The 14,689-nt window shown below is 49.5% G+C and overlaps 1 protein-coding gene across 8 annotated transcripts in view; it reads left to right on the top strand.

The window, feature by feature from the left end:
- The window catches only part of LOC140395077 (uncharacterized), a 659,825-nt gene that overhangs the window by 636,099 nt on the left and 9,037 nt on the right, over nucleotides 1-14,689 (top strand). For 7 of the 8 annotated variants that reach the window (XM_072482474.1, XM_072482512.1, XM_072482492.1 and 4 more), the window contains 3 exons: nucleotides 2,139-2,321; nucleotides 12,345-12,527; nucleotides 12,747-12,950. In XM_072482474.1, the coding sequence (XP_072338575.1) occupies nucleotides 2,139-2,321; nucleotides 12,345-12,527; nucleotides 12,747-12,950 (570 nt within the window). The remainder of the gene's footprint in view (nucleotides 1-2,138; nucleotides 2,322-12,344; nucleotides 12,528-12,746; nucleotides 12,951-14,689) is intronic. The other variant, XM_072482504.1, reaches the window with a different exon arrangement.

The following is a 14,689-nucleotide window of genomic DNA, read 5'->3' as shown; positions in this document are numbered from 1 at the left end:
CCATACTATTTATCATCTTGCATACCTCAGTTTGATGTCCCTCATTCTTCTAAACTTCAGAGAGTATCGGCCAAATCTGTTCAATCTCTGAAAAAAACCCTCATCGCTGGAATCAATCTAGCGAACCTCCTCTCAACTGTCTCCAATGCCACTACATTTTTCCTCAGGACTGTGCAGAATATTCAGGTGTAGTCTCACCAATGACTTGTACAATTGCAAAAAACCTCCTTACCTTTACACTCTATTCCTTTAGCTATCAATGCCAACATTCCATTCACTATCTTTATTATCTGCTGCACCTGCACTCTAGTTTTCTGTGACTCATGAACAAGGACCTTCAGATCCCTCTGCATCGGACCATCCCAAAGTCTCTCCTCATTTAGATGATAAGTTGCCGTCCAATTTATCCGACCAAAATTCATGACCTCACACTTTAAACTCCATCTGCCACATTTTGGCCCACTACCCTAACCTATGTATATGAATTTGGAAGGTTCTTATTTCCTCATTGTAACTTACTATCCCACCTATTTTTGAGTCATCTGTGAATTTGGCTGTAGAACCTTCTATCCCTGTATCCAAGTCATTAATATGGATTGCAATTAGCTGCTGCCCAAGGACCACACCCTGTGGCACCCCACTAGTTACATCTTGTCGTCCAGAAACAGACCCATTTATCCTGACTGTCTTCTGCCCGTCAGCCAGTCTTCTATCCAAGCTAATAAATGACCCCTAATCCCATGTGATCTAATCTTGTGAATTAACCTTCTGTGCGGCGCCTCATCAAATGCCTTCCAGAAGTCCAGGTATACTACATCTACAGGATCCCCGTTATCTACCTTGCTTATTGGGTAATCCATCCGGGCCCGGACCTTTACCCGATGGCATCAAACCAATACATTTCATAATCTCCTCAGGGCCCAATAGGGATTCCAATTCCTCCCTTCTCCCCCTCTCCACCCTGGGAAGAACAATTCCTCCAAAAGCTGCTTCATGGGTGAATTCTCCTCCGGGTGCTCCCATCTACAAAGACTTCAATAAAAGGCTTCAAGCACAGCATTAACCTTTCTTGCACCGTCTCCCGAGAGGCAGCCAGCCGCCTCAGCTGGCGTGGTAAATGTTTTCTTCTAGTCTTCATAGCACATCCCCCTCAAGCGCCGCAGCTGGCTGACTGCCTTACCCGTTGAGAGGAGCTCAAATTGTATCTGCAAATTGTTCCTACTCGCCAGCAACTCTGTGTCGGGGCAAGCGAGTACAGGCGGTCCACCTCAAAGATAGAATGCACCAGCCTCTGCCGCTCCACCTCCCAATCCCTTCCTTGATGACTTGCAGGAAATTATCTACCCCATAATGAGCGCCTTAAGGGCCTTTCACAACATAGAAGATGAGATAGACTTACACTCATTAAACGGCCCTCAGTGCTTTATTATCACCGACTAACAGTGCCATCTCAACTCCCAAGGAGCCAATCTGATCGTTCTGCTTCGAGAGAGAGCTGCCTCCACACCCTGTAATGCCAATGCCGAGTAAATGGGAGCTTATGGAGGTCCTCATTTTCTCAGCAGAAGAGCCTCGAGAAGCTTACTAATCAGTCGCTAAATCGTTATTTGCTGGCTTCCTTGTCCTGGATTTTCTGAACATTTCTCTCGGTGGGAACCTTACCTTATTGAATTAATTAAGTTTTCACCCAAACAGCCTTCAAAAGCAAGATATTCCATCCAGTAGAGAAACCTCCTCTCACTATTCTCAAGATATTAAATAAATGGATTCATAAAATGTGCTTACATACACAGTTAATAAGCATTGCCCAGTAAATGGTGATAACATTGATAGCTGTGAAAATCACACGGCTCGATATTTACCTTGGCTTCTGAATTCCTTTAATATGTAAATATTCCCCAGATGGGACAGAGGTGCCAGAGCATACAAGGCTGCGGGCCAGGTCCTGAAAAATGGGTTTAGGTGCTTGATGGCCAACATGGGTGTGATGGGCCGAAGTGTCTCTTTCCGTGCTGTAAAAATTCTGTTACTCTGTCTCTCAGTTCAATCTAGTTCAACATGGGAACTCATAGTGTGGAGTTGGAGAAAACTGTGTGCAGCAGTGCTAAAAATAACCATCTTTCTATTTTTAAATCTAGAAAGGTTCACAAAAACGTTTCAGTCTGGATTTATCAAAGTATCGACCTTCATTAACGTCGATTGCAAGTGTAGAGAGTGAAAGGGAGGACACTGAGGAGGCAGAAAACTCCACTTTGACAGCTCGTGATATTACTGAGGAACATCCTGAAGCTAAAGCTGCAGCTGATGAAGTCAAGCATGAGGTCAGTGGCCAGCAGGAACAGGTCAGCTGATGTGTATTAAAAGTTAGAGGGACATGACACATGGACTAGCGTGCAGTGATTTTTTACATATGCAGCACAATGGAATGTATTTGCACCCTGGGTGTGATTTTGGAGTTTTTCCTCTTTTGGTGAAGATCAAGTTATTCAGGATCGGCTGCCTCGAGTCAGCAAGCAACATTAGTGTGACCAAGAATAATTAGAGAGGGCAGACTGAGGGGCCTGGACATCTGACTGCACAGACATGGTCACACAGGGCACAGGATGTGCACTGCACACATTTGTTGTAATTGACTCAGGTAGTATCTAATATTCATCCTGCCTTATTGTTCTCATGAGTGAAACTTGCAGCCAGCGTTTCCCACACTGTTTCTTTCTTGCACGTATGTGGGAGGCAGCAGATTTCAGGTATCAGTGATGCCACTTATAGCTTTGTCTCCCTCTCTTCCTCAGAGCATCTCAGCTTGTCCTTCAACTTAATACTGGGAAAATAAAAGCCATCGTCTTTGGCCCCCACCATTACTCCATGACTCTACCTGCCCTCAGTCTGAAGCTCTACCAGGCCATTCACAATTTTGGCATCCTATTTGACCCAGAGATGTGTTTCCAACCATGTAACTGTTCCATCACCAAAACTATCTTTTCCCTTCCAGAACATTGCCCCCTTCTGCCATTCAGCTCGTCTGCTCCTGAAACCCTCGTCCTCTAGACTTAGCTGTTCCAATGCAGACCCGGTCTTGGTGGAAGAGGTGGGTTTTAAGGAGGACAGACAGAAGGAAAGTTTTCATGAGTGAATTCCAGAGTTTAGGACTGGACAGCGGAAGTCACAGACCCCAGTAGTGGAATGATGAAATTGGGGAGGCTCAAGAGGCCAAAATTTGGAGAGATCAGGGGCCGGCGTAATTCTCTGTTCCTGAGACTAAAGGTGGGATTCTCCGCTTGCCGATGCCAAAATCGGGAAATGCGATTGGGCAGAGAATCCCTTTTGATGCTGAAATCGGGAGCGGCGCCTGTTTTCAGACACTCCGCCCCCTACAAAATGGCGTGATCAGGCAGTACGTGGCACGCCGTTGGGATGGCCTCAGGACGTCATCTGAAGGCCCTCCCCCGATGCTCCCCCCGCAATGCGCCAAGTTCCCGACGCAGTGGGACACGTGTGCTCTGAGTTTATGTCAAACTCGGGTGGCGGCTGCAGACTGTGTCTCGCGCCGCCATAGACTGGGGAGGGGAGCCGTTCTGCTGGGGGGCTTCGGCAGGGTCTGGAGGGACTGGTGGGGCTGGTCCAGCAATGGCGAGGGTAGGTACAGGGGGGTCATGTGTGTTCACGGACTCGGCCATTCTCCGGCCGTTTATGTCGGGAAGTTCCAGAGTTTTATGTGGCACGGCTGCTAGCCCCCCACCGGGCGGAGCATCGGTGCGGGGGCGGCGCCAACAATTTCATCGTAAAACTAGACAGTTCCTCTGGACATTGCCTCAAAATTGGAGAATCCAGCCCGAACTGTTGACGCCGACACATAATTGGTGGACTTTCATAACAGCAACTTGGTGCCACACCTGGACCGAGTTCACTATTGTTAAGGGGCTAGCACCGGCGTCACGTGGAACACAATCGATTCTCATGAGAAATGGTGCCGGATCTGCTGGGTTCGCGATTGACACTCAGGAGGCTGACAAGCTGCAGCTGCATATACACACTTCACTCCCCACACATACCATCCCAGCCAGCAGGTGGCAGCGAGGAGAGCAGCACCAAAGTTCGCGGATGGAGAACTCAAGACCCTCCTGGATTCCGTGATTGAGAGGGAGATGACCCTGTACTCCGACCCAGGAAAGAGGCAGCCAACCGCCGCCGTTTGTCATGCCCGGGCGCAGGTGGCAGAGGCGGTCACCCTTTAATGTATTTGTTGCTTTTCCTAGCACACGGATTTTTCCCGAGGTGTGGGATTACAATTATGGACATGTGGGTTTTTAAACACAAAACACTGTTTATTCCATGAACTCAACTTAACATCTTAAATAAACATTGGATCTCTTAACATCCCTTACTTCAAAGATAACTCAGAAAATATTGCAACAGTAAATAACTCCTTAAAATGTTTCTTCAAACTTCCAAGAGACTTAACACCTTTAAACAGTATCACATCAAGTTAAAGGATATATATATATTTTCTGTAGAATGGCAGAGATATATTAGCTTGGTTGACTTCAGCTCCAGCGCCTTGCTTTCTTCCTGCAGCTCTCTGAACACACACAGACACACACAAACTGCTTTTTCCAACTGGCTTTCTCCCTTCAAGCAACTCACAACAAACCAGAACTTCTCAAGCTGCTGTCTCAAACTGGCTTTCTCCTTTTAGTCAGCTCACAGCAAAACAGCCAGGCACTTTTAAACTGCTCTCAGCAAAACCAGCCAGGCACTTTTCAAACTTCAAAACCAAACTGCAAAATGGCTGACCTGACCTCAGCCCCACCCACTCTCTGACATCACTGTTTTCTTAAAGGTACATTGCTTAAACATCCATGTCTTAAAGGCACTCTCACATGACAATATTTTCAATTACAAGGACGCCAGTAGCGCGCATGCGGATGAATCGGGTGAGCTGGGTGTACTTCGGGCTATGCCCGTGGGACAAGGCAGAGGTGCCCACTCTCCCAGGTGCTGTTTGCCTTGGCAAGAGAGCCATTGACAATGGCGCTTAAAGCGTTGAGAAGCTGGAAAGGGATTGTGAGCGGGCGGGGGAGGGTTGATTGAGCACAGGGTCTCGCTGTACAGGAAAAGCTGCTGCTTTATATCTCGGATCAACTGGTGGTATGGGGGCAATTCCGAGTATTCTGGAGGGGTTTGACCGGTTTCCAGATATAAGCTTAACATGGGGAAGAGTGAGGTGTTCCCGATCAAGGCCAGGGAGCACGAGAGGAGGTTGGGTAAGCCGCCATTAAAGGTGGTGGGGGCGAGCTTCAGATATTTGGGTATCCAGGTGGCATGGGGATGGGAGCAGCTCCCCAAATTGAACTTGGCGTGGTTGTTGGAACAGATGAGGGGGGATTTTAAGAGGTGGGATGTGCTGCCACTATCGCTGGTGGGGCGAGTGCAGACAGTGAAAATGGCGGTGTGCGGGGAGGCCCGCGAACCATGTTCACATGTTTTGGGCATGTCCAAAACTGAACGGGTTCTGGAAGGGGTTTGCGGAGGTAATGTCCAAGGTGTTGAGGGCGACGTGACCCCAAGTCTAGAAGTGGCGATATTTGGAGTGTCAGATGACCCGGGAGTCCGGGGGAGGCGGGGGAGAGAGGTTCCCTAATAAAGTTTGCCTCATTACACATGACTAAATCCAGAATTGCCCCTAGTAGACTCTGTCACAAGCTGCTCCAAAATAAAACATCTGATAGACATTTCACAAATTCCTTTTCTTGGGATCCACTATCAACCTGATTTTCCCAGTCCACCACATTGAAGTGCCCCATGATTATTGTAATATTGACATTTTTACAAGCTTTTTCTACCTCCTGATTTATTTTCTGCCCCTTAAGAAGGTCGACTGATGGGTTTGCCTGGAGGTGGAAGTAGTTCATCGACTTCTTCAACGAGAATTGAGGCATCAGCAGGTGGTGGGTTGAGGGGGGATGGGGGGAAAAAGGGATTAAAATGGGGAAGGCAGGACGGAAGGAAGGGAATGGCAGGGGGAAACGGTCCCCAAGTCCTTCAAAAGAGTATTAGCAAATGAAATTTGACAGGGAGCCATGCAAGGATACGTTATGACAGGTGATCTATATCTTGGGTGGAAGAGGTGGGTTTTAAGGAGGACCGACAGAAGGAAAGTTTTCATGAGTGAATTCCAGAGTTTAGGGCTGGACAGCGGAGGTCACAGACCCCAGTAGTGGAATGATGAAATTGGGGAGGCTCAAGAGGCCGAAATTTGGAGAGATCAGGGGCCGGCGTAATTCTCTGTTCCTGAGACTAAGTGTTGACACTGATGCAGAATTCGTGGACTTTCACAACAGCAAACGTGGCACCTCACCTGGACCGAGTCCAATACTGCTAAGGGGCTAGCACCGGTGTCGCATGGAACACAATCGATTCTCATGAGAAAAGGTGCTGGATTTGCTGGTTTCACGATTTGCACTCAGGAAGCTGACAAGCTGCAGCTGCATATACACACTTCACTCCCCACACACACCATCCCAGCCAACAAGATGGCAGCTAGAAGAGCGGCACCAAGGTTCGCGGATGCAGAGCTCGAGATGTTCCATGATGCAGTGGAGGGAAGGAGGATGACCCTGTACCCCGATTCAGGAAAGAGGCTGCCAGCCATCAGCATTTGCCGTGCCTGGGCGCAGGTGGCAGAGGTGGTCAGCACCGTGGGCAACATCATCCAAACGGCCAGCAGTGCCGTGAAAAACTGACCTACTTAGGGCCGCCAGGGTAAGTCGGCAGCACTGTGCCCCGTCACCAACCCGCACCCCGTCAGCCCCCCACCAGGAGGGAGGGCGAACCCCCACATGTCGGGACCCATACCAGCTGCCATGGCCGAGTGCCCAAGCCACTGAAGCCACCAGCTACCCACCCCCTGGTATGCATGCGTCGGACTGTCTAGCGTTGTCGTTTTCCGATTTCTCTCCCACCCCAGGAATAGGCCTCGCACAACCTCCAGGAGCAGGACAAGATAGGGGGGTGACCACAGGATCTGCGGCTCCTCACTGTTGCTGAATGGAGGGCCCTGGACTTGGTCGGCAGCCCGGAGGAAAGGGAGGTTGCTGAGTGGAGATTGCAAGACGTGAGACCCGGCTTAGTTGCTACCCAGGCCAACACTACACGTGTGGCGACCACTCAACAGTTTTGGCTATGGTTCAGCATGTCCAAGGCCTGTTGTATCCTGTGCAGGTGCTGGCCGAGACCCAGGACAGGGTTGCCGTCTCACACAATCATGTACCTGAGCCACCTGGGCATTGCAGCGGCGCTTCTGGACATGGCCCAATCACAGCAGGCCATGGCTGAGAACGTCGGAGGCATTGCCCAGGCGATGGCCGACGTGGCGCCGACACAGATGTTGGTGGCTCAGTCCAGGAGGGAGATAGCACAGTCACTGGCTTATGTGACCCAGACCCAGAAGGTGGTGGCACAGTCAATGGGTGTTATGGCGCAGTCCCAGACAGAGATAGTCCACTCCCTGTGTGCCAAGCCCGCGAGCCTGTGGACCCTGGTCGAGACCGGCGTGGGCCTCCAGGACTGGCAGCACCAGGTGGCAGGGGAGCCTCAGGGGATAGCTCAGCTCGTACCGCAGTCCCAAAGAGAAACCTGGGGGACATTGGCACCTCGAGGGAGGAGGAGGTGATGGCCCCATGCCAGTGACTCCCACAGGGGAGGTGCCGGAACACTGCAGCACCTCGGACTCTCACCTCCTGTCCCTGGCACATCCGTAACACCCGAGCAGCAGCTGTGCCCATCCAGGTCGGCACACCCCAGAAGACCCCCGCCAAGGGGGGCCCAGGTCTCAGGGCAGGAATCACAGCATGCCACCTCCACTCCTGCTGTACTGTCTGGGGAACCACCTAGACATAGCATTAGGGCCCGGAAGACCAGAAAGATAGACACATGTTAAGTAGTCAAAGGTGCAGGGTACAGTTGAGTTATAGGGGCTAGGGCACAAACCTGTACATATTTGTTCACGTTAAACACCTGTTATCACTGTTACAACCTGTCTCGGTGCTCTGTCAGATGGGTGTGACGGGTAGCTGGTCTGGGCTGGCCAGAGGGTGGGGTGGGGGTGGAAATGCGCACATTGTGGCTGGCCCAGGATCCCCACTCCCACCTACTCCCACCCCTGACTATCCGCACCATCGTCACACCAGGGTATCGATGGGAGAGTGTGGTGGAACGGCCAGCTCGCATACAGGGATCACCCAGGCGGACGAAAGTGCTCCAGTGGGCAGGGGTCAGACATATTCAGATGATGTGGAGCACCAGAGCTCATCGCAGAGCAGGTTGTCATCGTCCTCCATCCCATGGACCAGACTCGGTGTTACTGCCAACTCAGGGCCCCCACCCCGTAGTGCAGCAGGCATGTATGACGGAGGGTGTTGTAGGCAGGAGGGTGACCGGTGGGTAGATACCATCAGGCCCTGGGTACCAATCCACCTTAAAGCTTTTCAAGACGCCAACATCTCCTTTTTCACATCTACGTGACCCAGCTGTGACCCACATTCTGTCGGATCATTTTCCTTCTTCAGAATCCGGGAAATCCAGGCCTGCACCAGTGTAATTGGCAAAATCCCCTTGGGATAAGGAATCGTTAAACATTTCTAATAACAGTGGGGTCAACTCCCCACAAATTTCTTGTAGAACTCAATGGGTTCATAAGTTCAAACGAAATTGGAGCAGAATTAGGCCATTTGGCCCATGGAGTCTGCTCCACCATTTGATCATGGCTGATCTCATCCTGGCCTTAACTCCACTGTCCTGCCCGCTCCCCATAGCCCGTCAACCCATTATCAATTAAAGATCTGTCTCACGCCTCCTTAAATTTACTCTCTGGCCCAGCATCCACCGCACTCTGGGGTAACGAATTCCACAGATTCACAACCCTTTGGCAGAAGTAGTTTCTCCTCAAATCTGTTTCAAATTTGCTACCACTTATCCTAAGACTATGGCCTCTCGATCTAGAATGCCCCAGAAGAGGAAGCATCAGCTCCACGTCTAATTTATCCATACTATTTATCATCTTGCATACCTCAGTTTGATGTCCCTCATTCTTCAAAACTTCAGAGAGTATCGGCCAAATCTGTTCAAACTCTGAAAAAACCCTTCATCGCTGGAATCAATCTAGCGAACCTCCTCTCAACTGTCTCCAATGCCACTACATCTTTCCTCAGGACTGTGCAGAATATTCAGGTGTAGTCTCACCAATGACTTGGACAATTGCAAAAAACCTCCTTACCTTTACACTCTATTCCTTTAGCTATCAATGCCAACATTCCATTCACTATCTTTATTATCTGCTGCACCTGCACTCTAGTTTTCTGTGACTCATGAACAAGGACCTTCAGATCCCTCTGCATCGGACCATCCCAAAGTCTCTCCTCATTTAGATGATAAGTTGCCGTCCAATTTATCCGACCAAAATTCATGACCTCACACTTTAAACTCCATCTGCCACATTTTGGCCCACTAACCTAACCTATGTATATGAATTTGGAAGGTTCTTATTTCCTCATTGTAACTTACTATCCCACCTATTTTTGAGTCGTCTGTGAATTTGGCTGTAGAACCTTCTATCCCTGTATCCAAGTCATTAATATGGATTGTAATTAGCTGCCGCCCAAGGACCACACCCTGTGACACATCTTGTCGTCCAGAAATAGACCCATTTATCCCGACTCTCTGTCTTTTGCCCGTCAGCCAGTCTTCTATCCAAGCTAATAAATGACCCCTAATCCCATGTGATCTAATCTTGTGAATTAACCTTCTGTGCGGCACCTTATCAAATGCCTTCCAGATGTCCAGAGATACTACATCTACAGGATCCCCGTTATCCACTTTGCTTATTGGGTAATCCATCCGGGCCCAGAGCTTTATCCAATGGCATTAAACCAATACATTTCATAATCTTCTCGGGGCCCAATAGGGATTCCAATTCTTCCCTTCTCTCCCTCTCCACCCCGGGAAGCACAATTCCTCCAAAAGCTGCTTCATGGATGAATTCTCCTCCGTGCGCTCCCATCTACAAAGACTTCAATAAAAGGCTTCAAGCACAGCATTAACCTTCGATGGGGTGGAGACCAACCTGCCACCCTAGTCCCTGACTTGCACCATCTCCCGGGAGGCTGCCAGCCGCCTCAGCTGGCGTGGTAAATTTTTTCTCCCAGTGTTCATAGCACATCCCCCTCAAGCGCCGCAGCTGGCTCACCACCTTACCTGTTGAGAGGAGCTCAAATTGTTCCTACTCGCCAGCAACTCTGTGTCGGGGCAAGTGAGTACAGGCGGTCCACCTCAAAGATAGAATGCACCAGCCTCTGCCTCCCCACTTCCCAATCCTTCCCTTGTGTGACTTGTAAGAAATTAACCCCCCCCCCCCACTAATGACCGCCTTAAGGTCCTTCCAGAATATAGAAGATGAGATAGACTTATTAAACATAATGCGCTCCTCAATGGTGGAGGATATGCATTCGCAAAATCCTTTGTCTGCCAACCACGTCATGTCCAATCACCACGGCGGACATTGAAAGGGACACTGCTCTAACACCACATCCACAAAATGTGGGCATGAGCTGAGATAACAATTGCCCAGCACCCCGCCTTCTTCACCCCAGAAAGGGGCGACCTACCCACGACAAAAAAGTAAATGCAGAATAAACCTGCCGTCATGGGAGATGCAGTCGGTCAGATTTTGGCCTTTCACTCCGTCTGGCAATCCCACAATTCTAAGATTCTGTCTCCTGGAGCGGTTCTCCTGATCATCCACCTTTGGCCCTCAGTGCTTTATTATCACCGACCAACGATGCCTTCCCAGTTCCCAAGGAGACAAGCTCTGCTTTGAGAGAGCTGCGTCCACACCCTGTAAGGCCAATGCCGAGTAAATGGGAGCTTGTGGAGGTCCTCGGAGACAGCCCGCCGCTGTTTCTGAAATTCCGTTGCCAAGGTGCCTGTAAGCATCCCGGCCGTCAATGGAGAGGCCAGAGTCGCAGTCGCGGCCGTCAATGGAGAGGCCAGAGTCGCAGTCGCGGCCTCCGCCATTTTCACAGCAGGAGAGCCTTGAGAAGCTTATGAATCAATCGACAAATCTTTATTTGCTGGGTTCCTTGTCCTGGATTTTCTGGACATTTCTCTCCGTGGAAACCTTGGGCGGGATTTTCTCAGCCCGGGGCCGGGCCGTAGAATCCCCGTAACCGGCGCAAAGCGTGCCACGCCGCCCCGACGCTGGCATGCGATTCTTCGCAGAGTGATTCTCCGTGGTTGGCGGGGCGCTGGTCGGCGGCCGCTCTATGGGGCCGGCCCGCCAATTCTTGGCCCGAGATGGGCCAAGCCGCCGTCGTAAAATCGGCAAGTCCTGCCGGCGTCGTCCACACCTGCTCTCAGCTGACGGGAACTCAGCGTGGAAGGGTCGGAGGGTGGCCTGTGGGGGAGAAGGGGGGGGGGTCAGATCCCGGGGGTGGGGGTGGAGGACCTCCGATGTGGCCTGGTCCGCAATCGGGGCCCACCGATCGCCGGGCAGGCCTCTCTGGCTGGGGACTTGTTCCATTCGCGCCGGCCCCTGTAGTTCTGCGCCATGGTGCGTCGGGGCCGGCACGTTGAAGGAAGACACTGCGCATGTGCGCGTTGCTGCCAGTGCCACTGCATACGCGCGGATTCCGCGGCGCCCAGTCCGCACCAGGATCAGCAGCTGAAGCGGCATGAACCGCTCCAGTGCCGTGCTGGCCCTTTTGCGGGCCAGAATTAGTCGTCGGGTCGGCCCGTTCACGCCATCGTAAAACGCGACGGCGCTTACGATGGCGTGGACACTCTGCTGCAGGATTGGAGTATCCCGCCCCTTATCTTATTGAATTAATTACGTTTTCACCCAAACAGCCTCCAAAAGCAAGATATTCCATCCAGTAGAGAAACCTCCTCTCATTATTCTCAAGATATTAAATGAATGGATTCATAAAATGTGCTTACGTACACAGTTAATAAGCATTGCCCAGTAAATGGTGATAACATTGATAGCTGTGAAAATCACACGGCTCGATATTTACCTTGGCTTCTGAATTCCTTTAATATGTAAATATTCCCCAGATGGGACAGAGGTGCCAGAGCATACAAGGCTGCGGGCCAAGTCCTGGAAAATGGGTTTAGGTGCTCGATGGCCAACATGGGCGTGATGGGCCGAAGAGTCTCTTTCCGTATTGTAATAATTCTATGACTCTGTCTCTCAGTTCAATCTAGTTCAACATGGGAGCTCGTAGTGTGGAGTTAGAGAAAACTGTGTGCAGCAGTGCTAAAAATAACCATCTTTCTATTTTTAAATCTAGAAAGGTTCACAAAAACGTTTCAGTCTGGATTTATCAAAGTATCGACCTTCATTAACGTCGATTGCAAATGTAGAGAGTGAGAAGGATTCTGCTGAAGTGGCAGAAAACTCCACTTTGACAGCTCGTGATATTACTGAGGAACATTCTGAAGCTAAAGCTGCAGCTGATGATGTCAAGCATGAGGTCAGTGGCCAGCAGGAACAGGTCAGCTGATGTGTATTAAAAGTTAGAGGGACATGACAAATGGACTAGCGTGCAGTGATTTTTTACATGTGCAGCACAAAATTCTGTTACTCTGTCTCTCAGTTCAATCTAGTTCAACATGGGAACTCATAGTGTGGAGTTGGAGAAAACTGTGTGCAGCAGTGCTAAAAATAACTATCTTTCTATTTTTAAATCTAGAAAGGTTCACGAAAACGTTTCAGTCTGGATTTATCAAAGTATCGACCTTCATTAACGTCGATTGCAAGAGTAGAGAATGAAAGGGAGGACACTGAGGAGGCAGAAAACTCCACTTTGACAGCTCGTGATATTACTGAGGAACATCCTGAAGCTAAAGCTGCAGCTGATGAAGTCAAGCATGAGGACAGTGGCCAGCAGGAACAGGTCAGCTGATGTGTATTAAAAGTTAGAGGGACATGACAAATGGACTAGCGTGCAGTGATTTTTTACATATGCAGCACAATGGAATGTATTTGCACCCTGGGTGTGATTTTGGAGTTTTTCCTCTTTTGGTGAAGATCAAGTTATTCAGGATCGGCTGCCTCGAGTCAGTAAGCAACATTAGTGTGACCAAGAATAATTAGAGAGGGCAGACTGAGGGGCCTGGACATCTGACCATGCACAGAAACGGTCACACAGGGCACAGGATGTGCACTGCACACACTTGTTGTAATTGACTCAGGTAGTATCTAATATTCATCCTGCCTTATCGTTCTCATGAGTGAAACTTGCAGCCAGCGTTTCCCACACTGTTTCTTTCTTGCACATATGTGGGAGGCAGCAGATTTCAGATATTAATGATGCCACTTATGGCTTTGTCTCCCTCTCTTCCTCAGAGCATCTCAGCTTGTCCTTCAACTAAATACCGGGAAAATAAAAGCCATCGTCTTTGGTCCCCACCATTACTCCATGACTCTACCTGCCCTCAGTCTGAAGCTCTACCAGGCCATTCACAATTTTGGCATCCTATTTGACCCAGAGATGTGTTTCCAACCATGTAACTGTTCCATCACCAAAACTATCTTTTCACTTCCAGAACATTGCCCCCTTCTGCCATTCAGCTCGTCTGCTCCTGAAACCCTCGTCCTCTAGACTTAGCTGTTCCAATGCAGTCCCGGTCAGCTTTCCATTTTTCACCTTTCAAAAACTCAGCAGCATCTAGACATCTGCTCCAAATCCGAACTTGTGAACCTTTGGAATTCGCTAGCGCAGAGGGCTGACATGCGCTTATTCAAGGCTGATATTGATAGATTTTTGGACTCGAAAGTAATCAAGGTATGGGATTGGGCAGTATATCACAGCTGAGCTTTAGGATCAGCCATAATCTTGCTGTATGACAGAGCAGGCTAGAAAGGGCCGAATGGCCTACTTCAGCTTCCATTATTGTCCTTCTGGTCATGCTCTACACGGTTGATATAATCTTGTGTGGCCCTAGGATTGACCAGCCTTTATGTAGCTTATAAGCCAAGAACGGTCTGGTGATTTCATTGTGTCTTGTTCCATTCTTTCAGCTTGTAACTGGTGTGAATGAGGGCATCTTTTGTGTCATATTCAGACTGAGATGTCTAGCTGCATATATCTGTACTTAAAACTGACATACGTGCGGCATTGCTGAACAGAATAAAACAGTTTCTATTATTCTGCACAGCCTCACTTCCTGTGGCATCCATGGAGTGAGTGGTCCCACATTTGGCAGCTCCTGCTCGAGGGTGCTTTTTTGGAAAAAAAGGGTGTGGAAGTTGTACTGATATGCATCACTGTATATACACAAGGGGTTAATGTAATACACTACAACTAAGTAATCACTAGAGGCAGCACCAGAGATGTCATAACATGCAGACACGCAACCAATGGATCATTAGAACAGGACACAACCAAGGGGTAATCAGGACACCCAGAGGTGGCAGTACCACAAGGAAGCACTACACAACCCATATAAAAGGAGAGGGCACACAGGCTCTGCCTCTTCCACAGACAGACACCTAGAGAGTAAGACAGGGTTGATCAGCAACAGCATCACACCCTCGCATGTGGCTTAGAGCAAGCTGGTATAGTTAGACTGAGTTACTAGAGCGGTAGATTAGCAGAGTGCCAAAGTCATTTAAGAACTGTGTTAATAGTTC

This window comes from Scyliorhinus torazame, chromosome 2 (genome assembly GCF_047496885.1).
Source record: "Scyliorhinus torazame isolate Kashiwa2021f chromosome 2, sScyTor2.1, whole genome shotgun sequence".
NCBI lineage: Eukaryota > Metazoa > Chordata > Chondrichthyes > Carcharhiniformes > Scyliorhinidae > Scyliorhinus > Scyliorhinus torazame.
Note: the sequence above shows the minus strand (reverse complement) of the source record. Positions and strands in the feature narration are given on the sequence as shown.